At 42.0% G+C, this 24,686-nt stretch overlaps 1 protein-coding gene across 1 annotated transcript in view; it reads right to left on the bottom strand.

The window, feature by feature from the left end:
- DNMT1 (DNA methyltransferase 1) overlaps positions 1–24,686 on the bottom strand; it is an 862,083-nt gene that overhangs the window by 190,589 nt on the left and 646,808 nt on the right. The window contains exon 31 of the mRNA XM_044084674.1: positions 21,079–21,195. Within this exon, the coding sequence (XP_043940609.1) occupies positions 21,079–21,195 (117 nt within the window). The remainder of the gene's footprint in view (positions 1–21,078; positions 21,196–24,686) is intronic.

Here is a 24,686-nt window from a genome sequence, read left to right as displayed (position 1 = left end):
CTTAGATGCCCATATAGAATTTTTTTTTCCATTTGCTAAGATATAGCTTCCTAGTACAAGATTTATGACCGGATAAAAGGATTTTTGTCTCACTGGAGAGGTTATGGAACCTGGCTATGATGGGAATTGGATCAGCCAAGCTCTCCGCTTCAGGGACTGCAGAGAGAGATGAAGTCCCAGTCCCCCCCCCCGAGTGCATCAGAAGGTCCGGAACTGGGTCCAGAATCCAAGCGTCCTCCAAAAGATTAAGTTGAAGGAAGGTAAACCAAATCTGACGAGGCCAATTTGGGGATATGAGAATGATGATCCTTCCCGGGATTTTTGCTTTCTGTAGAACCTTGGGTATAAACGGGATGGGTGGAAATGCATAGAGGAGACCCAGAGGCCAATCGTGTAAGAGTGCATCCCTTGGGGCTTCTCCCGGAGGGGGAATCAGGGCAAAGTAGCTTCTGCATTTTGTGTTCATGTGACTGGCAAAGAGGTCGCAGCAAGGCTAGCCCCACCTGCGGAATATCCTGTCTGCTTTTTCTTTGAGGGACCACTCGTGGGGCAACAAGATTGCCCTGTTCAGCTTGTCTGCTATGTTGGATTTCCTCAGGATGTGTGTTGCCAACAGAAAGCGCTGGGTGGAAACAGCCCACTGCCATACTCAGAGCCTTGCGACAAAGGGGGTAGGACCTGATTCCTCCTTGCTTGTTCAAATACCAGACCACAGACTGGTCTGTCTGAATCACAATCGTACCCACAGGAAGAGAGTCGTGAAAGTACTGCAACGCAAAAAGTACTGCTCTCATCTCCAGGACATTGATATGGAGATGTGTCTCTTGATCGGTCCATGTGCCTTGGGCTGTCTTTCTGTGAAAATGCCTGCCCCCCAATCACTGAAGCATCTGTGGTCAGTGTGGCCACTAGAAGGGGTAGTACAAATGGGCAACCTATCGTGACATGAACTGAGGTCAACCACTGAAGAGCCTTTTTGTAGGCATTTGTGATTATAGTGTAAGACATGGGAAGCTCGTGGTAAGACCATAACAGCCATTGTAGTATCTGCATGTGCATATGAGCTATTGGTATGGCTAGAATTGCTGCTGCCATCATGCCTAATAATTTCAGAACTTCAGATGCTGGTTGTCTGTATTTGGATATCAGAACACGGACATGCTGACGAAGAAAATCTTTCTATTGGAAGATTTAGTGTGGTTGTGGTGCCCAGCTCTGCCCCAATAAAAATGATATGCTGCGATGGCTACAAGGTAGATTTTGCTGAGTTGATTGTAATGCCCAGTTGATTGCAGAGTGACAGAGTGTACTCCCCCGGCCTGAATGAGTTGATGCCTGGTGGTGGCGGTAAGGAGCCAATCGTCTAGGTATGGAAACACCTGGAATCCTAGACGCCTCAAGTGAGCCGTGACCATTGCCATGCATTTGGTGAACACTCTGGGGCTGTAGTGAGACAAAGGCAGGGCTCGAAACTGGTAATGATTGGCTTCCCAGCCAGAAACGCAGATGATCTCTGGATGACCTGACCACTTTTATGTGGTACTACACATCCTTGAGATTTATGGAGCACATCCAATTGTCTTTCCCCAAGAAGGGAAGTATAGACTGAAGCATGACCATCCAGAACTTTCTTTACAGATTTGTCCACTCTGCTGAGGTCCAATATGGGTCTCCAGTCCCCAGTCTTTTTTGGAACCAAAAAGAATCTTAAGTTCTGGATCCTGTCTGGTCTGCTGGGACTGGTTAGATGACTTTCTTAGCAACATTTGGACCTCTATTGCTGCCTGTTCCCTGTAACTGGGTGGAATGTCCGGGATTTTCCTTATGGTTGGAGGAGGTGTGACAAATAGGATGAAGTATCCTCTGGAAATGACACTTTGTATCCAGACACCTGGCTCAAAATAACAAAAAAGACAGCTGGGTACAAAGATAAGCGACTCCCGACTGCCTCCAGAGAAGGACAGTCGGGCCTTCTTTCAGGATCACTGTTAGGGCTTTTCAGAGAAGTGATCTGTCGCCCTGGTGTTGCGGAACCCCCTCTGCTGCGAGAGCAGCATCTTTCACTATTGCCCCCTCCTCTGCCTCTGGAGGGGGGGTATCACCACGTGTGCCCTGAAAAAGCTCCTTGGGCTTTTCGGAACCACATTTTCCCTCCTCTTTGACCCTTAGGGTACGGTCGACAGTCTTTCTGTCCTGCTCACACCTGGTTAAGGTTTCCTTCACTTTAGGCCCAAAAAGGGACGAGCCATCAAAGGGAGTATTCACGAAGGATGACTTGAAGGGATCCGCGAAGGAACACATGCATCCAGGAGTGTCTCGTAAGAGCAACTCCTGTACCTGCTGCACTGCTTGTTACATCGGCTGCATATGAGATGAGACGCATGGATGAGTTTACTATAGAACTGAGGGTAGCAAGCTGAGCGGCAACTTTGTCGGTAGCTCCTGCAGTTACGGTACCCTGAAGAGCATCTCCTAGCTCTAAGATCTCTTTGTAACCTGGTAAAATGGGTTAAATAGTTGAGCGAAGAGAAAGTCGCTGAACCAAACGTGCACTTCCCATATCTATCCATGATCCTAGAGTCTCTGTTAGGAGGCTGGATAGATGAGGAAGTCTGACATTTCCTTTTTGGTGGCTGCCACCACCATGGCATCAACTGGAACACCTTTTGAGAACAATTTGTCAAGGGGGGCAGAATTGAACTCATTAGGCCTCCTAGGTACAGGCTCCATGTTATTCAGAGACTCCCACGCCCTTCGTGAGACCAGCTGCATCAGCTCATCGAAGGGCGGAGACACCCAAGAGGTGGAGGGCTGACACCCGAAAGCCTTCAGGAGAAGACTCCTCCGCCGTAGTGCTTTTGGACTGCTAGTCAACCCCTCTAAGGATTTCAATGAAAGATCTTCAGAGGGGGACCCTTCTGACTCATCTAAGTCAGTATCCGATGTTAGACTCCTGAGGGGAGTCTAAATGTTTCCTCTTACACAACCTCTTCCTGGAAGCCTCATCAATGGGAGCTTCTGGTGAGGCCTTGGAAGAGCAAGGGCCACCCAATGGGGCTTCCTGTGGCTCTGGGTCTCTATGCTTGGTCAGGATTGTGCGAGGCAGAAGCAGACAGGTGCTTTAGGGGAGGAGGAAGCCAGACCTGAGGTCGAGGATGTCTTAGACATAACTCTCCTCATGGCATCGAAAGTGCCTCTGCTCCAATGAGAGGGAACCAACGGATCCAAAGAAACAATACCCCCGGCACCGGGACAGTGGGCTTCAAACCAGAGGTAGGAGCAAAGCTCATCCGAGCCGAAGCCCCGAGAGGCAGAGTCGAAACCAAGTCAGTCGATCCTCCCCAGACCCGACCAGAGAACGTCAGCTCAGAGTCCTCGATCGGCACAGAGGACAGAGTGCATGTAGCAGACCACACTGGAGCAGGCGCAGGCTCCAAGGGTTCCACTATCAACCAGTCTGACTCCTCTGGCTCTGAAGAGTCAGCATGGCTTGGAGGAAAAGTTTGAGCTGGTGCAACGGTCTTCGGCTCCAAAGCCAATTGGGTCAAAGCTGATAAAATTTTTGCCAAGGCCGGTGCCGATAACAGCTTCCGCACCACACGATCCACATCCAGATCTGAAAGGCTGACTGACCGAGAAGAGCACACCAAAGGTGGTACATACTGTAGTGATGGACTCTTAGGAGCTTCGGACACTGGTTCCAAGACCGGAGACTGGCTCCAAAAGGAAAAGACAGTCAAGTTCTGAAAGCAGTGGAGCCAAAGTCGAAGATTTCTTAGAGTCTGAAGTCTTAGAAGACTGAGGACTTGCTGGATACATCTTGAAACGACCGTTTCAACAACCCTATGTCAATAAGTTTTCTTTTCCTTTCCTGTAGGACCCTTGAGGAGAAGGAATGACATATAGCACAGCTACCTTGTAAATGCAGGGCTCCAAGACAGTATACACAATTTATATGGCTGTCTGTTAGACACATTTTGGCCACACTTTGGGCACATTTTGAAACCAAACTTGGGGTGCTTGTCTTGGTCAGCCACTGAAAAATCTGAGAGAAAATTATTGTTATCACAAAAAATCCTAACTAAGAATCCACAAAAAGCCTTAATAAAATCAGGCTAAGTCATACACATGGAAATGCAAGTGTAAATATTTAAAGCGACAGGAAAAGCCTTTACTGCCACCACAAACGGTGTAACACAATATGAGCAGACTGTCAAAAAAAGGGAGATAGCTGCTATAAGATGCATATTGTCTAAATATTTTAAGTCTGACAAAATTACTGTTAATTACAAAAACAGTAATAATTCAAGCCTTTTCTGAAAAACTCAAGGCTAACGCACACCAAAACACTATATACTATCTAAATATCTAGCAAAATTGTGACAAAAGGTCACTGACTAAAGACACTGAATTAGAAAAAGGTTTTAAATTAGGCCTAAAACTAGAGGCCAACTATGACATTTTTAAATCACACTAAGGGAAGTGACTAAAATGCAGAAAAACACACTAGAAAGCTGCAAGAGCTTTATAAAATTATCTAAACTACCAAATATAAGAAAAGTAGAAAAACAGTTTTACTGGCCCGAGCTAATCCAGAACCTCTGATCTATTGCAGCGGCAAACTAGATCTGAGGTAACTCTAGGTGCATCATGGGATAGGACTTGGCCTCAAGCTATTTTGAAGACCTTGAGCATTGCAATTGGCTGACTTGGAGCCGAGGGATCGCCTCCAAACCCATCAGTAAAGAATGAACGGCGAGAGAGAACTTCACATCGGGAGATTTCCTGTTTTCTCCTTAGCGTGATCACGGAGATGGTATATTTAAGTAGGGAGGGTGCAGGGGGGCTTGCCCCCCTGCAGAAACAATACGTTTGGGTATATTTTTTTATGATTTCCCATAACATATCATGATCGTATCAAATACTTTACAATAATTTTGCTTCATTACTTCAACATCTGAAATGTCTCTCCAACATCTGAAATCTTACTGATATACTTTTCCTTTAATTCCATAAATATTTTCTAATACTTATCTCATTCTGTAATTTTACTTGTATTTTCATAAATCTCACCAACAGTATTTAACTGGTCTCAAATTCATCTTTCTCCTGATCAAGTCTCTCAATTTCACTACATATATTCATATAACAAACACGATCATTTAGCTTTCGATCTATACAAACATTTTTTTGCCATTGCTCCATATTCTTATACATTAAATAACCTCTATCATCTGAACCCGCTGTAGAATTAAGATGTACTTTACCATTGCTTCCATTAGACTGATCTGTTTACCAATATCTTTATTTTTGTAAATTGCTTAACTTTCCATTCATTTTCATCTCACTTATACCATCTAACATACTGTACTACAATTTTCATACTTCGTTTTTCCACCCCCCCCATTTCATACAAATTTCTTTTACCACTTTACTAAAATATGAAGCTATTTTTCCTTGCAAAAAATCTGTTTATACACTCCCTTCATTTTTTTGATTTCTCTTTCCTAGAACATACTTTATTTCCCTCTAAATAACTTATTCTACATTTCCATATACGTTTTATTCCACTTTCCCGTTGTAAAAATTTACATTTCATTAATCTACCACTTTGTCCATTAGTTTTATGGTCTTTCCATAATTCCAACATAAAATTTTTCTTTCTTATTCCACACTTTCACGTTTATTCTTTTAATTCCTTTTCCAATGTGTTATTTTCTACTAGTGTAAAAAGGCAGAACCCCAAAAAAACCACTGAAATAGCGAAAAAAACAGTACAAATACTTAGTGCTTTCGTTCTCTATTTTTAGAACTTCAGAATACACACAAAAAACACACTTTGCTCATTACACTAACCAATTACATTCTAAACCAATTTAAAGCACAACAGCTCTTACCCAAATAGATCTGTATACATATACAGACTCACCATAATAAAATACAGTTATTAAATAGATTTGTATTTTAAAAGACTTCTAATAGAAACAATCTCGTTTAATCCTGGAAACACATCGGCACATAAAAATACTTGCCATTTGAGTTCCAAGAATTCTAAAGCGCTAAATATTTGGACTATTTTAACCACTGTTGCAGTGGGTTTTTTGGGTTCTGCCTTTTTACACTCATCTTTTACCCAGTTCTCCTGTTTTTGCTGTTTGAGTGCTTAATTTTTAGAAGATCATTGCGAACAGTAGCCTCTTGAAGTTATCGTTTTTAGTACTGTGGTTTCCTTTTGGCTTACATGGATCCCAATGTGTGTGTACACTCCCTGCTGGATCAGTCGAGAAGTTTAACTCAGACCTTAGAACGGGTTGTTGGGAAAGCATGTGATTGCTAAAGTGAAAAAACAGCCAAGGACTGATACCAGTTCCTCTATTACTGACATTTCATTGGATGATTGCACCTTGGGTGGCAACAGTGGTGATTTCAGCCCCAATCGAGTAATTGCCGATTTCAGGGTAATACAGTAAATCCTTTTAACTTTCAATACAGTATGGATTATGCCAATTCTAAGGTTGCCTCCAAATTTTTCAGACTGCCGCGCACTAGTGTTCCAGCTAGAAAGTGTGCTTACATACAAGTCACTTGAAATAGAGAATTTCTACTCTAGTAGTTTGGAATGCAACATTTTTCCTTTTGGTCTGCGAGTGCACACATTTCCCAACGGGGCCACTTAGGAGGATGACACTTAGTGAGATCAGAGCTATTTATAATAGTGCCGGTTTGGATGTTTTAAACATCCTTATATGGCACAAAAGTAAACAAATGGGCCAACTTAAGGAACAAATTAACCAATTAGACCATATGGTCAAAAAACATCCATCTTGCACGTTAGTCAAAACCTATTTTTAATAAGACCGACAAATTGCAGCCTTGATTTTACGCAAGAAAAACAAGCTAAACAGACACCTGTTGGCTTATTCAAGTCAAAGAGCGCTCATTATTAAAGGGTCAGCGAACGGAGATAACCCCAAATTCAGGAAGAAATTCAAAAACACCAGCAAACAGAATGGACCAATTGGATTCTTTTTTCTGGAGAAGACGTTGCAACCCCTGCATTCCACTGGTCTAGTGCACAGTTGCTTGCGGCTGAGGCAGAGACCTCTGATGTAGCCAACTGCAGGAGTTCCTAGTGAGCACCCCATTGTGTTTAGTTTTTTCCTCTCCCAAGGAGGAGAAAAGCACCAGAGGGAAAACTGAACCAAAGGGAAGAACTGCTGAGGTCCCACTGGCATATTTTCAACTTGACTTTTCAGCAGCAGAGATTAAGGTACTGTCAAAAGGGTTTTCTTTCATTCCTTTTAATCACGCTTCAGTTACTGAAGTTAGACTACAAACAGCAAAGTTAACTTATTTGTTTAAACACTACAATAGTGTGGACAGTCATTTCAAAAAGAAAAGTACAATTCTCCCCTTATTGGGACTATTAATGTGTTTAAATAGCTGCATCTGTTAAGACAAAATGTTGCAAGGAGTAGTGACTATTTTTATAATTTAAACAAAACTCAAAATTGCTTTGAGAAATTTACGCAACATGATCCATTTAGGATACATGCAGGCAGACAAAGGCAATGGACTTGTTATAATGTGCAACAAAGATTATGCTGAAGCTATGCTTTTACTTTTAAGTGATGTAACAGTTACAGGAAAGTTTAATTTTGTTTACAGGAAATATCATTTTATTGATTTAACTTTATTGGATTTACTATGCCAAAACTATCCATTGACATACTTTCAGGCAGATTGTTTCTTTTCCTAAAAACAAAACTGAACATTTCCAGGTTATTAGATAATGTTTTTAATACAGTTCAGAAAAGTCAGTATTTGACACTTGATTTTTTAGACCAGTTAAAGGGATATAAATTTGATTGAAATGAATGCTTTTTTGTGCATGGTTGATGTTAATTCCTTGTGCACTTCTAACAAGAGCAAGGTACTGAATTTGTAGAATTTTTGACTAAGTTTGTACCCCAATTGAGTTTTGATATTAGAACTATAGGGGTCCTACTGGATCTTGTTCTCAGCAACAATTTTTAATTGAGTCTTGCATTTATCAGATTTCTGGCATAGCAATGGGAGCAAAGGTTGCCCCTTCCTTTTCCAATTTAGTTGTGTTGGTGGGTCAAACTTCCTTCATTCAGATTTGTTACCTTCTACTGAAGGTACTTTTTTTTTTTTATCTGGAAGGGTAGTAAGCAGGAATTTGACATCTGTTACTGAAATTAATCACAGTGCAGCATGGTTAAAATTTGAGGCAAGTGGTTTTGGAACAGTCAAATTCAACTTACCAAGATTTATTAGTAATATTTTTTAGAAAGAAATCTTGGTAACTACTTACATTATAGCAGTTTTCATCCTACATATATGAAACTTAATATTTTCAAGGGAAAAATTATTAGGATTAGTCGTATGATTAGGAGAAGATGCGTTTCTCAAAGATGACGACATCTTGATGGACATGTTTTTGGAGGGGGTATCCCCAGTCCAAGTTAAAGGAAATATCAGACCAGATTATAGGAAGAAGGTACTCTGACTTTTAACCAATTTTGATTTCGGGTTTGCTCCCAGGACATCAGAAGAGTAATACAGGTGGACAATATGTTAGCTTTTCCCATTCCTACGAGTTATGGAGTATATTAGAAAGGTTATTAAAGAAAAGTGGAAGGTTATTCTTGGGAACAGAGATCTTAGCGATGTTGTAGGTGTTTAACCCAATTTTATATTTAAAAAAACGTGCTTGGGCCTTTGGGAACATTTCCCAGTCAGGGATGCAGGTTCTGTAGGTTCATTTATCCAGGCAGTCGATATTCTTTTGCCCATATGGAATTTATTTTTTGAGCCCAGAAGTAGGTTTAACTGCAATAGTTCAGGTTTAACTGCAATAGTTCAGGGCTAGTTTATCTGGCAATGTGCTGCTCCTTCAATAGTTCTTATATAGGGAAGACAACCAGATCTTTAAGTATTTGCATCAGTGAACACATTAGGGCCATAAAAAACTGACTAAATGCTTTAGAAAAACACAGTAGGGAGTGCTGTCCTTTAAAAAAAAGAATGTACTTTTTTTGGGTTTTTCAAGAAGTTGATACCATGTTGTTTGTTGGGCAGTTAAACTTTTTTGAATTCTTGGAACTCAAATGGCAAATATTTTTACGTGCCAGTGTTTCCAGGATTAAACAAGACCATTTCTATTAAAAGAATTTTCAGACACAAATATATTTAGCTATTAATATGGTGAATCAGTATATGTATACAGATTTTTTGGATAAGAGCTGTTTTGCTTTAAATTGGTTTAGAATGAGATTGGTTAATTGGTGCAATGAGCATCATGTGTAAAGTGTGGTTTGTGTGTATCGTTTATTCTGAAGTTCTACAAATAGAGAACAAAAGCGCTAAATATTTGGACTCATTTCGCTGTTGCAGTTTTTTTGGGGTTCTGCATTTTTACACTTGTCTTTTACCCACTTCTCCTGTTTTTGCTGTTTTTCTATTTCTGTCCCTATTGCTATATGATCTGAAAATCTTGTTTCTACACTTTTAGAAAAACAAAAATCAATACCAGTTTTAACATTTCCTCTCCTATATGTATTTGTATTTATATTCCCTACGACTAGATTGCCAAACTCCATAGCTTCCCTCTTTTCTTATGTAATTTTTAAGTCACAACTGAAATAGCAAACAACTATAATATCCATATTTACTACTATATAATCCAACACATCTTTAAGCAATCGTTCTCTTTATATATGAAGTCTATAAACTATTTTCCCATCTTACATCTACCACTAAAAATCCTAACTTAAAATCCAATACTGAAATGACTGTACTATATATTTCTGGATCTAGGACTACTGAATGAAAGTTCAATAGTCCAAATCCACAATAACCAAACGCACTTTAACGAAAGCGCTTTCACCGAAAAAGCGCTTTCGTTAGTCAGTTCCAAAAAAAAAAATCTTATGCAGGGGGCAAGCCCCCCTGCACCCCGCCCCACTTTTATATTCTCACTCAGAGGTCACACTACAGTGGGGAAAAGGGAATTCTCCCTTCACCACACCGTAATGAGACCGGCCGAACCAGCATACATAACCGAAAGTGCGGCTTTGGTGAACAGCACTTTTATGCATGTTCGGTGATTTCTGCTTCAGCAGAAAGTGCCATCTAGGATCTGTACAGATCCCACAGTACTGCTATCACTCAAGTTTCTCCTCCCAAATTCCAAACATCTCTTGTATTCTTTCTTCCTTATTTAAACCTATGTTCTAACACCATGTCTACTTCACATTATACCACTGCAAATTAATCTTAAACGTTTTACACTATCCACATTAACTGGTACTAGAATGTTTCTTAATCTTTCTTAAACTTTTTATACTATTCATATATTTTTAGCCATTTCCTTTCTTTTTTGCTTTTAAGAGACTAATCCTTGAAATATTCTTTTACTCTTTCCATTCACCATCTCCCGAATCCATTTCTAATTCACCTTCCTCTCCTTCCTTTTCATTATCTGCATTTTGTCTATTGGTCTTTTCTACAAAATCATTTTGTTGCTCTTTCTGTGGTAATTGTTCCTTATTTTTTTCACCTTCACTTATTTTCTTCTATACACTTCTGTTCTACATAACTCACATATAAAATGCCATGTGTTTACATTTATAGCATTTCATTTCACTTTTTTTGCATCTTGTCCAAAGTTTCTTTGTCACAATCTACAAAATGCCCTTTCCCAAAAAAGTTCAATTGTCCAGTACTTTACAAAAGCTCTATTTCCTTCATGATACAAGGAATATGTACAATTCCATTTTCAAAATATTACATTCCCATTCCCCAGTCCACAGTTCTGTTACTTTGAAGTGTCCGACTTCTTTACAAAAGTTCTTTAGTAGTCTGTTCACAGTTTTCAGCCTCTGAAACTGCATATGCACACTGTTTCATGAAAAAGCCTTAATTATACTATTTCATGGATGCAGGTCTTTTTCCATTCTTTCCATATTCCCCCAAGAAAGCTTCTAATACTGTAGCAGTTTCACAATTGTCACAATGTCTCAAAATAAATGCTCTTGTGCCTTGATTTCTAAAAGCATAATCACTGTCCTTTATGCTATATCTGCCCATCTTTCTCTTCCTTATTCTGGATATGCACAAAGTACTTTTTTCTTTCTTTCATTTTCTTACGCTTTCCTTCCCTCTTCTCCCGGTTCGTGTACATCTGTACATCCCTCACTGTGTACATTTTCTTCTGTACATCCCACACTTTCTTTGGTATCTTGTCTATAATCTCACCCAAAAATAAATCTTTTCCAGTCTCTGGGCCCATTCTCTTCCATCAAGTCCAAACCCTCCCAACTGGAGTGTTGTAATTTCTTTTAGCAACCTCTCCTCTCGAGCTATCAAATTGCTTTGAAATGGCTCCTCCTTATCCTCAACTTCATCTATCTTCTCTTTACGAAACATCCTCTGAACTCTTTCAAGTAAGACCAAGGAGATGGCATTCACCTCAGCTCCCGTCTTGCTGGTTGCCATGCCATGCACAGTCCTGCCAGGCATCACTGCGCACATTCCATTCCCACCGCACACACTCAGACATATGGACCACGAATGCCGTATCGAGTAGGGCAAGTTCTGCCATGTCCTTTCTCCTAGCACTATAAATACCACCTTGGGCCTCTCCTGAAAATGAGGCCACTAGTGGGACTGGGGTACTAAAGGGACAAAATATGAAATTAATATAAATTTTAGGATTTCTGAGATGAGAAAGGAATTTCTATTTGAAATTTCTAGCAAATTTTAAGACATTGCCAAGAGTGTTTAGTGCATTTTTTTTTCTTTCAAAGGAATTGTGATTTAGCTCCTTAACTTACAGTCTGGGTTCTGTTTTTAGTTTTTGGAAGACAATGCAACATTAGGACTGTTACACCTTTATAGGTCAGTTTGTTCAATTCATTGTTTTCTTTAAAATCACTACTGTTAGCCAGGGTGAGGGGCTTCCAAAAAAAGCCATGTTTACAGATGGAGTGACGTGGACATGAATTGTTAGTGATATATAATTGAGAGTTTAGCACATGAAACATTCGTTCCTGCTCTGCCCAATGTCTTATACCTTCACAACCAAACGGCCCATTCATTCTGGTGGTAGGGACTGGGATCCCACACCAAGTGAGATACTTGTAGTCATTTATTCCTGTTCATAAATCCTGACTGATGGAAAGGTCAACCTGCTATTCCTGGGGTAGTTTACCTTTCACTCAAGTACCACAACCCTCTCCCAACTCCCCCTTTAGCTATGTAACCTCAGGTCTCCAAAATGGAAGTGTGCCTCAGCATTTAAATTACTCTGCTACAGCATGCAGATGCATTACTTACAGTGTAGGCTTGACAGGCTATTTAAAAGTCAGTACTTGCTACTCTCTTTAGCTGAGAGCTCTATGGCTCATAGGGTCTTAGGCTAAAAACCACTAGGGTCTTTAAGCCTAAGCACATATCCCAGATCTAACAAGTTCTGGTACCCTTGGTAATGTGAGCAGGGGCTATGAAGATGAAACATTTACAAGCAAGGGCCTGGGTGATTATCCATTTACAGGCTGCCTATGTCTATTACAGATCTAGAGCAGGGGTGAATTATTTCCAGTTGTCCAAGTTGCACTTGAATTGGGCTAGGGAAGAACTTTTCTTCACGTGGATGGGTAGACTCTTCCAGAGAAGGGTTAGTTTATGGGATACATACTTCTCTCAGATATATTCCCAGTCACTCCAACAGGTCCTATTTGCATCACAGGCAAGGCAAGTCTTTAGAAAGGGTATTCTGGTGCTTTTGTTTTGCGGCTATGCAGGTCATCTACAGTGAGGTCCAACAATGCCTTGTAGTCCAGGCAAAGATCACACCTCCACAGCCAGTAGGAAACAGAATACAAGGATAGGGCTTTGAGATGGTCTTCACAGGACATGTTACTTACTCTTTAGTGAGGAACCTCTGTGGATGTTCCTGTTGGACATGCCTAGTTAAGTATGCACTAATTGGGGCACTGTACTCAATAAGGATGAGTGCTCAATTTAGTGGAACAATGACTTCAATTTACCTAGGTGCCATACCCTTGTTTACAAGTTGCACAACATAGGATTTCCTCACTATTATAGACTCAGGATGGTCAAAGGCTAGATTACTGTCTCCGCCTGTACAAGCCCCTGACTACTGTATCGACTCTTAGGTGTGAGTGTCGTCAAGATGGTAGTCACCAGGGATGGCCAAGTTTCCAAAGGAAATTATGCATTTCTTGGTATTGAGTTTTAGTCCATGCCTCTGATAGTTATTTGTCAGCCCTTCCTGGAGAACATTAGTGCTGGAGGATTCTATGACTGCTCCTAACTTGCAATAGTCTGCAAATCTGGTCAGGTAGAGGTCCTCTACTTCAGAGAAGTAAATGCCAAAAGGGTGTGGTCTCAAGACAGAATCTTGAAGGACATTGCTAGTGACTAGCCTCTACAGAGGTCGACTCTGCAGTTCTAACTTCCTGGGTCCGGTCTGTGAGCCAGCCTGCAATCCACTTGCGTGACAAAGATTTATACAGAACCTCTTGAGTGCGTCACTATCTGAATAGGGTACAGTGTTGAATGTTTTTGCCAGGTCAATGTACAGTGTGAATCTTGCCCTCATCCATTGCTTTGGTAACCTTTTCAAAGTCGTTCACCAAGTTGAGTAAGCATAAACTGCTGCTGACAAAACCAGACTGGGTTGGGATCCAGTTTCTGGAGGCTTCTTACAATTTCTATAATTCTTACCATGGCTTTGCATACGAGACTAATGAGACTTGAGACTGTAGTTTCCTATGTCCATAGACAGCCTGCCTTTATGCAACGGGATGACAGCTGCCACTTTCCATTTGTGACAAAGTCTGAGTAGGAGGCTACAGTTAATCTTTTGGCTTTTCCCAGTTAGGGGTCGCCACAGCAGATCACCAGTTTCCATTTCTTCCTGTCCTCTGCATCTTGCTCTGTCACACCAACCACTTGCATGTCTTCTCTAACCACATCCATAAACCTTATCTTAGGCCTTCCTCTTTTCCTCTTACCTGGCAGCTTCATCCTTAACATCCTTTTCCCAATATACCCAGCATCCCTCATCAGCACATGTCCAAACCAACACAATCTCGCCTCTCTGGCTTGGTCTCCCAACTGTCCAACCTGGGCTGACCCTCTAATATACTTATTTCTAATCCTGTTTACCCTCGTCACACCCAGTACAAATCTTAACATCTTTAACTCTGCCACATCCAGCTCTGACTCCTGCCTTTTTGTCAGTGCCACTGTCTCCAACCCATATAACATAGCTGGTCTCACTACCCTTTTGTAGACCTTCCCTCTCACTCTTACTAGTACTAGTCTGTCACAAATCATTCCTGACACTTCTCCAACCCACTCCACCCTGCCTGTACTCTTCTTCACCTCTTCCACACTCGCCATTACTCTGAACTGTTGATCCCAAGTATTTAAACTCATCCACCTTCACCAACTTTACTCCCTGCATCCTCACCATTCCTCTATCCTCCCTTTCATTCACACACATTTTCCGTCAGTCCGGCTGACCTTCATTCCTCTCCAGAGCACATCTACACCTCTCCAGGGTCCCCTCAACCTGCTCCCTACTCTCACTACATATCACAATGTCATCTGCAAACATCATAGTCCACGGGGACTCCTGTCTGATCTCATCTGTCAAACTGTCCACCAGTGCAAATAAAGGGCTCAGAGCTGATCCTTGATGTAATCCCACCTCCACCTTAAACACATTTGTCACTCCCACGGCAGATCTCACCGCTGTCACACTACCCTTGTACATATCCTGTACCACTCTTACATACTTCTCCTGCCTCTCCCGACCTAGTCATACAATACCACAACTCCTCTCTAGGCACCCTGTCATATTCTTTCTCAAAGTCCACAGACACAATGCAACTCCTTCTTACCTTCTCTGTGCTTCATCACTCTGAGAAAACATCACATCTGTAGTGCTCTTTCCTGGCATGAAACCATACTGCTGATCACTAATCACCTCCCTTAACCTAGCTTCCACTATTTCCCATAATTTCATGCTGTGACTGATCAGTTTTATCCCTCTGTAGTTACTACAGCTCTGCACATCACCCTTATAAATCGGTACCAAAACACTTTCTCCACTCCTCAGGCATCCTCTCACTTTCCAAGATTTCATTAAACAATCTGGTTAAAAATTCCACTGCTATTTCTCCTAAACACCTCCAAGCTTCCACAGGTGTCATCTGGACCAGCCGCCTTTCCATTCTTCATCCTCTTCATAGCTATCCTTACTTCCGCCTTGCTAATCTATTGCTACAGTTAAATAGGTTCATTGGTATTGGTAGGTACTAGGCTTGCTAATCTATTGCTACAGTTAAATAGGTTCATTGGTAGGTACTAGGCTATCAGCCCCAAGGGCTTAGGTTCCCTGGCTTATGCCACCCAAGAAAGTTATTTTCCTGTGCAACTGTCGAGCAGAGCCACAGAAGTGATCCCCGGGGTGTATTTCCCATTTCCCATCCACTCAAGATTTTTCTTGGAGTGCTAATGAAGAACTTTGACATAGATGGGTATCCTGTTCCAGAGTATGGGAAGTCTCTGGGACAAGAATCTATCCCTCCAGCATGTCCTCTTTACTGTGGTGACAAAGTTTAGGTCCCTAGAGTGTGTAGCTCGGAGGAATTGGGATTTCTTTAGGTGTATCATGTCCAACAGCTCTGGGTTTGACAGCCTTATATGTCAGGCAGAGATCACCTCGGAGTAGGCGATATGCTACTAAAGCTGGAGTTTTTTTGAGGCAGTCACTGTATAGGGCCATTTGTTTGAGGCCAGTAATCTTCTGAGGTACTTGTGGCCTTTCCAGCTGCAGATGTCTTGTGAGGTACATTCCAAAAGGGGTGTTGTACTCTAATGGTTCTGAGTGTCTAGTAGAGGGGAACAATGACCTTTTTTCCTGGATGAGAACCCTTTTATGATTAGGTGTGCCACATAGGACTTCCTGACTACTGTGGCAATGTGACCATCAAAGAAGAGACTACTGTCCACCTGGGTCCCAAGGTCTCAACACACATTCGGTGTTAAGTAGATTGCTGCCTATGTGGTAGTTCATGGGTACAGAGTTTTTACCAAAGGGGATGGCACTGCACCTTTTGGCATTGAGCTTGAGGCCATGGCTCCGACACCAGGCATCTGTCTCAGTGAGGCCCTTCTGTAGGATGTCCACATCATTTGGGGACTTTACTATGGCTCCATGTTTGCAGTCATCTGCAAACTTAGTTAGCCAGAGGCCTGTGTTTGGTATCTACTTCTCTGAAGTACAGGCTAAAAGAGGTCCCAGGATGGAACCCAGTGGTACTCCAGTTGTCACTGCTTTGAGGTCAGATTTGGAGTCTGCAACTTTTACAGTGTGGGTTCTGTGAGTGAGCCATTTGGCAACCTATCTTGTGACATAGGGATTTATACCTAGTTTAGCTATAATTCCAGAATGGGGGATGGTGTCAAAAGCCTTGGCGAGGTCAAGATAGGCTCTGTGAGCCACCTTACCCTCATCTACGCCTTTGGTGACTGCCTCAAGTCGATCAGGTTCAGGAGGCATGATCTGCCTTTCAAAAACCCGAACTGGGTGGGATCCAGAGTTTGGAGGTTACCAATGTCTGTACGAGTTCCATAAGTTCCATGGCCTTGCAGAACAGGCTCATCAGGCTAACAGGTCAATAGTTCCCGGGAACAGTGGTGGCTCCCCCTTTGTGGAGTGGGATATAGTGATTCCATACTGCCTAACAGATATTTCATACTATTTAGAAGGTAGCCTAGGATATTGTCAGGGCCGATAAATAGATTTGTTCTTGGCCTTACAGAGGGCAGTAAGGACCTTTTCCCTAATGATAGTTGGGGGAGTTATATTTGTTAGCATTTCCTGAGGAGGGTGTGGTGGGGGCAAAGTTAGAACTGAATGTCTGCCAGAATGTGGCTCAGTGTAGTGGACTCCATTAACAGTGAGCTCTACACACAATTATATATTGCCTTTGAAGTTGATGCAACTAAAAAAATGCCTTGTGCTTGACCTTTGTGTGGAAGGAGAGATTTACCTGAAAAATGGCTTTGGTAGACCTTTGAGTTGTTTTAAGTTTAATGACAGCACCAGCACCATATACATCATTTTTACCAGGATTTTCTTCCTGTTATACAGCCTATTGATGTTAAATCTGTACTTCTTCCTAGTGGGTACAGCTGCCTCAATACTGCCATTAAACATGCTTGTATAAGGTTTCTGTGAACCGTTCCACGTAGGCAGCAGGGTTCTCAAGGTTTAGGAGTCTTGAAGTTTTGCCAGGTTATCGCATAATAGAAAATTACGAGTAGTTCCTGAACATTCCAAGGTTTGCTGGGGTTCCAGGTTTTATTTTTTTTAATTCAAAGGTGACAGTTTTGTCTGACCTCAACATAGGTGGCCTTATACAAGGCAGGTGTGCAGTGCTCTCCCATATTATGGAGTACTAGATCCAGTACGTATGTACCTCTGGTTGGTGTACTGACAACTAGGTCTGGGGAGTACTTACAAAGCCCAGGAATATATGCCTGCTTGTTTGGTATCTTATATTATTTCAGTTAATCACCCATGAATATGGTACTGGGTTGGATGATGAGAATCTCCAGAAAGCTTAAACATGCTATGAATTTCCTGTGTCAGAGGGGGATCTCTAGCTTTCAAGGAAATATGAGATTTTACTGATGACAATTTGAACATGAAGAAGCTGAAGTGCATCATCCTGTTTGACCAGCTTTGAGGTATATTTTTGAAGTAAATCGAGACAGCTCCACCTTTAGTCCTAGACTGTGTAGTAGCGGATCTAAATGTGTAGAAGGCACCATAGCCTTGCACTTAGGGGTGCTGTATGTGGCTTTAAACCACATCTCGGTCAATGTACAGAGATAATCTATGGCGAGGACAGCTTGTAGGAAGTGGGGTTTCTTGTTCAGACTCCAACAGTAACACCTTTAGATTTTCTTTGTTTCGATTTTTCGATATTGGAAAGATTGTCAGGTTGACAATGCCAAAAAAGGCAGTACGAATGAGGACAATGTTTTGGCCAAAATATGAAAGCCTAAAGGGGAGAGGTGCAGACCATCTCAGGCAAAGCAGCATGGTCTGCTGACCATCTCCTTCCATGCTGACAAATTGCACCCCCTTAGATCATTCTTGCCCATGAATCCCAAAATGGGCTTTCATTCCCCTGTTAGGGTTGGGTGGTATGGAGTGCTGGGGAGGGCCCTACCCTCCCCATCCTCAGCAGTTCCTCTGTGCCCTTGTCACCATCTCTGAAGAGGAAGAATGTCTCCATTTCAAATTCCCTGACCACATAGTGCAGATGCACTACTGACAGCACAGGCTTGGCAGGCAGACCCCATCAGGTGAACAGCTAGTGCTCCTGGTAAGGTTCACTCGTATGGCACAGAGATGCCTCCCATCCCCAGGATGGGCACTGACCGCAATTGCTTATTTGCTATCCCCCTGGTCAGCTTACACAGGCACTCTAGCTGCTAATCAAACTAGTAGCCTACAGTGGAGTCATGGTTTTATCCCTCAGTCACAGAGCTAGCTGTGTAATCTGAATATAGTGGGATTCAGTTAAAATAGAAGTACAAGTATTGTATTAGGAAGAAAGGAGTAGCAGCTTATGATTATGGGTGGAGATTCAAGAGTTCTGAAGGACTATGAGGAGAATAAGCAGCAGCGAGGCTTAGGCTATTTCACAACACATCTGAAGTACAATTGGGATTGCTGGTTAGAATGTCTTAACAGTATTGTTTCCAGTATATGAATTTAGTCTCGTGAATTCATACAGTGTTTTGGTAATGTGGATAATATACATGTGAAAATGCACATCTTCATACTAAACTAGCAACATAAAGTGCATTCTGCATGAGCAGTGAGTGTAAGTTTTCTCCAGTTATACTTTATATGTCTAAGTCCAATCGGTCATCACTTCTGAAACCACGGAACAAAATATGCATAGCAACTGACATGCAATGCTTAAACAATATTCATGTTACTTTTCTTCTCAAATCCTGCCTTTCAATCGAAATCTTTAATTGACAGCTCACTTGGTTAATGAAAGTCTCCAAACAGTGCCTTCATGAAATGAATGTTTTTCCTCAGGTGGTTCTCTTTTGCCAGTCTCATGTTTGATAAGCATTTAGTGCAAGACTTTTTGCTTTAGGACTTTTGGAATTCAAACCTAATGTAATACATAGACTTTTCATATCTAGACTTCACTTGTGCTGCAATGATGAGCCTAAAGGGTGAACGCGTCTTGCAGCTTTGCACTGTCAGTTTTACAAAACACGCACACAAATGTACAGGGAAAAAAATGGAAAATGCAGTCCCTTTTTATCCAAAATTTTGTGGTCAGACAACCACTTGTCTCTTCCCTTCCTAAGAGGCTAGGAAAGGGTACGGCACAAGGTAGAGAGCCAAGAGAAACTATCTGCAAGGGCCTTCTTAGCTATGGTGAAAGCCATTTCCCATGCCACTGCTGTGTGATCTGCTCCAATGTCTGCTCAATGTTTCTCTTTTCAAGCCCTCCTTTGTTTGAAATGTTGCACCACACAATTTTTGTAAAATGGCTGTTTATAAGAGAAGTTGCTACTGCGCTCTGGAATGGGAGACTAAAAATACTGGATTTTTAGTATCAATTTTCCTTCTGTCCAAAATGTCACATGAAGTTCATTACCAGGCTGCTCTCTGCTATCTTCAGGTTACAGCTCAACTCTAAAGGTCTCCTTGTCACTATGCCTATGGTTGGTGCTATGGAAATGAAATCTGTTACATCTAGACTTGACTGCCCCATCAGTTACTGAAAGCAGCTTAGCAGTCAAGTCTGCAGTCTTTTTTTTAATCAGATATGTTATGCATCTTTCAGGTACTTACAAATATCAGGCTAGTAATTGCAGCACAAAAGTCTGATAATTAACCTTGTGCCAAGTGTAGTCTGTATAATCCCCCAACAATGGTCTGGAATTCTGTTTTCAGTTACAGAAGAGACCATTCAGGCTTGGGAGCTCAAGAGGCCAAGGGATTGTGTTGTCACTTTTTTATAAGACCCCCAACTGTCAACGCATTTCCAGGAAAACCTAATTCCTGAATGAGGTCAAGATATCCAGAGGAAAGGACCATTCTTCAGTGGTAGGTACCATCTTTTCATCCTTGGGGACACCTGGAAACAGGAGTAGGGCTGTGACATAGCAATACTAGTGAAGACAGTCTGTGCTACAAAAAAAAATCCCAATAACTGCCTCCATCAGACTCCTGACAACAGGGATGCAGATGAAGAAGGTACCAAAGCCAACATTCTCTTACGTGGAACTTTTACTCCTTACACCTCCAGCAGAAGGCTTTCCTGCTGCAAGAGGACTGGCAAGTTCTTTGCCCCGAGCCAAGAACTTTATGCTTGTGAAACAAATTTGGATCAGAGGAAAGAGGGTTCTTTTATTAAAGAGAACAAATTGTTTGCGGCATGAAAGAGGCTCTCCCTCAAACAAAAACACTGATGTTGGCAGGTTCTTCAGGGAAGGAATCTCACAGACCTCACGGTGAGGAAATTTATCAAATGAAACTACCAGCAATAGTAGCAACGTAAAGACAGAATTCTAAGATATTTTTTTGGGGAAGTGTCTCACATGGATGGCACCAAAAGATGGACGAGCAATCACTCTGGTGGCAAGGGCTGAATATTAAACGGGCTGCTCCCCTTTTCAGCTTGACATATTGCTCATGTTTAAAGTCCTGGAAGTCAGGGTGTATGGACATCTTTCTATGGATAATTTCCAAGCAAAATGAATATCACAGCAGTGATAACCATGAAAGGTACTGCAGTGCACACAAAGAATTCAGTGAACAGGCTGAACTATGATCAAACATTCACAAAAAAACAAAATATATATATTGCATTCTTCTAAATCTATTAGCAGGCACACTTATTTGGAAGGAATAGTATAGAATGGGATAGGATGTGAAGGAAGTACGTTAAAAAAACATGCAAGGGTAACCTGTCTGTGCTTGTCGAGGATATTTCCAAACAATCTGTAAGTGTCAGGGAAACCCTGAGAACGTGCACACTCTCGTACACTGACTACACGATGTTGTTCTGGATGAAGTACACGACCCTGAGAAAAACAAAATGGGCATTAGAAAATTCTTATTGAAACTATTATTGTATTAGTATCCACCTCCTGAAAAAATGCAATACTAACATGAATGCAACATCTCCTGACGTTTACCTACTGGACTGTGGAAAAGGATGTAGCACTAGGTCATTTTAAGCAGAGAGACTTTAAACTGCATACATCACATCAAAACAAATGTTATCATGCAAAACATTACTCGGTGTCAAGTAAACAGAATGTTGTAACTCAATATATTCTACAGATGTTCAGATAACATTACAAACCAGACTGACTTTTGGTCAACAGGCATCTTTGCTCTAATTCTGGATTTCAAACCTGATTTTTGCAGGACTGATCCTGAATGTGAATGTTTAATGCCTTTGAGGGAATGGGACTAATGGGGACCCACTATGGTGAGGCAGCACAGCCTTACCACGACCCAGTCCTCTGCTTGTAGCATCACCAAGTCGGGATGCCAGATCCCTGTACACTTCGGTCTTGTGGAAAAAGGAAAATGGTGAAAACGTGCAAGGTATTTCACTTTCTATCGGTGTACTGAGTCATATCATGAAAGTTCCTACTGTTTGTTAGAATGAAAGAAATTAAAAGGAAAGAACATTGTCCGTTTCTAGTTCTTTCTAGGCCCCCAAAAATGGAACTCATTTGGAATAGAAAAACATACTTCTGACAGGCATAGGACTGAGGTGTGTAGACAGTCTAGACCACTGACTAAACACTGACCATCACACATCTGTGTTGTTCAGAGCCTTTGCAATATTATCCTTTTCTGAAAATGCATGACTGGGTATATGGACCAACTACCTTGGACAGGAGCTGTGGGTCTGCATGCAAAACTGGATCCTTATGAAAAAAAGAAGTTATGTACCTACCATAATGCTCCATGTGAGTCGTTCATCACTCCATTCTTACATATGGGTTCGGAGCAGTCGGCCTACTACAAAGCTCGAGGTCTTCAAATAGCTTGAGGCCAAGTCTCTATCCCATGATGCACCTAGAGTTACCTCCGATCTTGTTTGCTGCGTATACCACCATATGTCATTCTATCACTCCATAAGAGAAAGCTAAAGAAAGGTTGAGCAACAAGGAAGAATCCAGCATCTCTGTCTTTGAAAAGCGTAGGAGGGTGAGAAGTAAAAATTAAGGTGAGATGAACTCACAAGGAACGTTATGCTGAGTACATAACTTCTTTATGTGAAGTTGTTCTATCTCACCGTTCATTCTTACAGATGGGTAGTGTCCCAAGCACCATTTCGGGTGGCTCATGGAAGTGTGTGTTTTAGGACAGTAGACCCAAAGGAGGCCCTGTCAACTTTGTAATGAGTGATAAAGGTAGGAGGTCTTTACCAAGTGGGCTGCTGCACAAATGTTATCGATGGGAAATCTGGCAGAAAAAGCAGAGAATGCAGACACTTGCTCTGGTGGAATGAGCCTTAATTTTATGTTGCAAGGGCATATTAGCAGCTGAATAAGCAAATGTGATACAATCAGATAACCACTTAGAGTTGTTTTGGCCACAGAAAACCTTCCCTGGAGTCTGAAAAGGGGGACGAAAAGCTGTTAAAGTTTCCTAAATTCTTTTGTTCTTTACAAGTAAAATCTGAGCGGTCAATGAACGTCAAGTTTGTGCAGCATATATTCCAACTTGGTGAAGTCATTGGGAAAGAAAATTGGCAAATCAATAATTTGATTAAGATTAGCTTCAGTGCAAACTTTAGGCAAAAGAGGGGTTAGTTCGAAGCGAGACTGTCAGCATAGAAAATCAAATAAGGACGCTTAAAAAGAGTCTTCCATGACAAAAATTTGAGGTCACATGAGGAAGCTGGTTTGAAAGGAGGGAGAATAATGCGAGAAAGCATACAATTTAGATTCCATGGGGTATAGGTAGATTTCACAGGTGGTCTGAGATGAAAGGTCCCTTTGAGGAAGGCTTTGGGTAGTTTGTGAGAATGTTCAATCCTTCGAATCCAAGGTGACAATTTGAAATGGCAGAGAGATGCACACGAACTATTGCTGCTGCAGCTCCTTTGTTAAAAATCATAGTAAAGAACTCTAAAATGGAGGTCATAGGGGCTTGATAGGGATCAATGTTGTTTTAAGAGGCCCATATAGAAAATATTTTCCATTTACTAAGATACAGCTTCCACGTAACAGGATTTATGAGAGGTTAAGAGAATTTGCTTTGTCTCATTAGAAAGGTTATGGAACCTGACTATGATGGGAATTGGAGCAGCCAAGCTGTCCGCTTCAGGGACTGAAGAGTTGGATGAAGTTCCCCCAATGAGTGCGTCAGAAGATCTGGAACTGGGTCCAGAATCCAAGGGTCCTCCAAAAGATGAAGTCGAAGGAAGGGGAACCAAATCTGATGCCAATGAGGGGCTACTGGAATGATGGTCCTTCCCAGGGGCTTTTGTTTTCTGTAGTACCTTGGGTATCAATGGGATTGGTGAGAATGCATAAAGGAGACCTGGAGACCAATCTTGAACAAGTGCATCCCTTGGGGCTTCTCCCAGAGGGAGAATCAGGGCAAAGTAGCTTCTGTAGTTAGTGTTCATGTGGCTGGCAAAAAAGGCTGCAGCAAGGCTGGCCCCATCTGCGGAATATCCTGTTTGAGGGACCACTCGTGAGGCAACAAAATTGCTCTGCTTAGCTCGTCTATCATGTTGGATTTCCCCGGGATGTGCATTGCTAACAAAGCGCTGTGTGGATATAGCCCACTGCCATACTCTTAGGGCCTCACGACAAAGGGGATAGGACCTGGTTCCTTCTTGTTTGTTCAATTACCAGACCACTGGCATGTCTGTCTGAATCGCAACTGTGCCCACAGGAAGAGCGTCCTGGAAGTACTGCAAAGCTAAAAGTACTTTCATCTCTAGGACATTGATATGCAGGTGTCTATCTGTCCATGTACCTTGGGCCGTTCTTCCCTTAAAGTGCCTCCCCACCCTCGATCTGTCCATGTACCTTGGGCCGTTCTTCCCTTAAAGTGCCTCCCCACCCTATCAGGGAAGCCTCCATGGTCACTGTGGCCGCTTGTAGGGGTAGAACAAAAGGACAACCTGTCGGGACATGGATAGGTCAACCACCACTTAAGATCCTTTTTGCATTAGTTTGTGATAATTATAAGGTGAGACATGGGGAGCTCTTGGTAAGACTATTGAGTGAACAGCCACTGCAGAATCCGCATGTGCATGTGACCCAGCAGTACGGCCAGAATTGCAGCTGCCATGCCTAATAATTTTAGTATCTCTGATGCTGGAGCTTTGTTTTTGGATACCAGATTGTGGACCTGCTGACAGTAGTAAGACTCTTTCTACTGGAAGAGAAAAGCGTGGTGGTGGTGTCCAATTCCGCTCCGATAAAAATGGTATGTTGCGATGGCGACAAGGCAGATTGAGTTTATTGTAATTCCCAGCTGACTGCAGAGTGAAAGAGTGGTGTCCCTGGCTTGAATGAGTTGATGCCTGGTGGTG

Source organism: Protopterus annectens, chromosome 9.part0, assembly GCF_019279795.1.
Source record: "Protopterus annectens isolate FY-2018-M chromosome 9.part0, PAN1.0, whole genome shotgun sequence".
Classification (NCBI taxonomy): domain Eukaryota; kingdom Metazoa; phylum Chordata; order Ceratodontiformes; family Protopteridae; genus Protopterus; species Protopterus annectens.
Note: the sequence above shows the minus strand (reverse complement) of the source record. Positions and strands in the feature narration are given on the sequence as shown.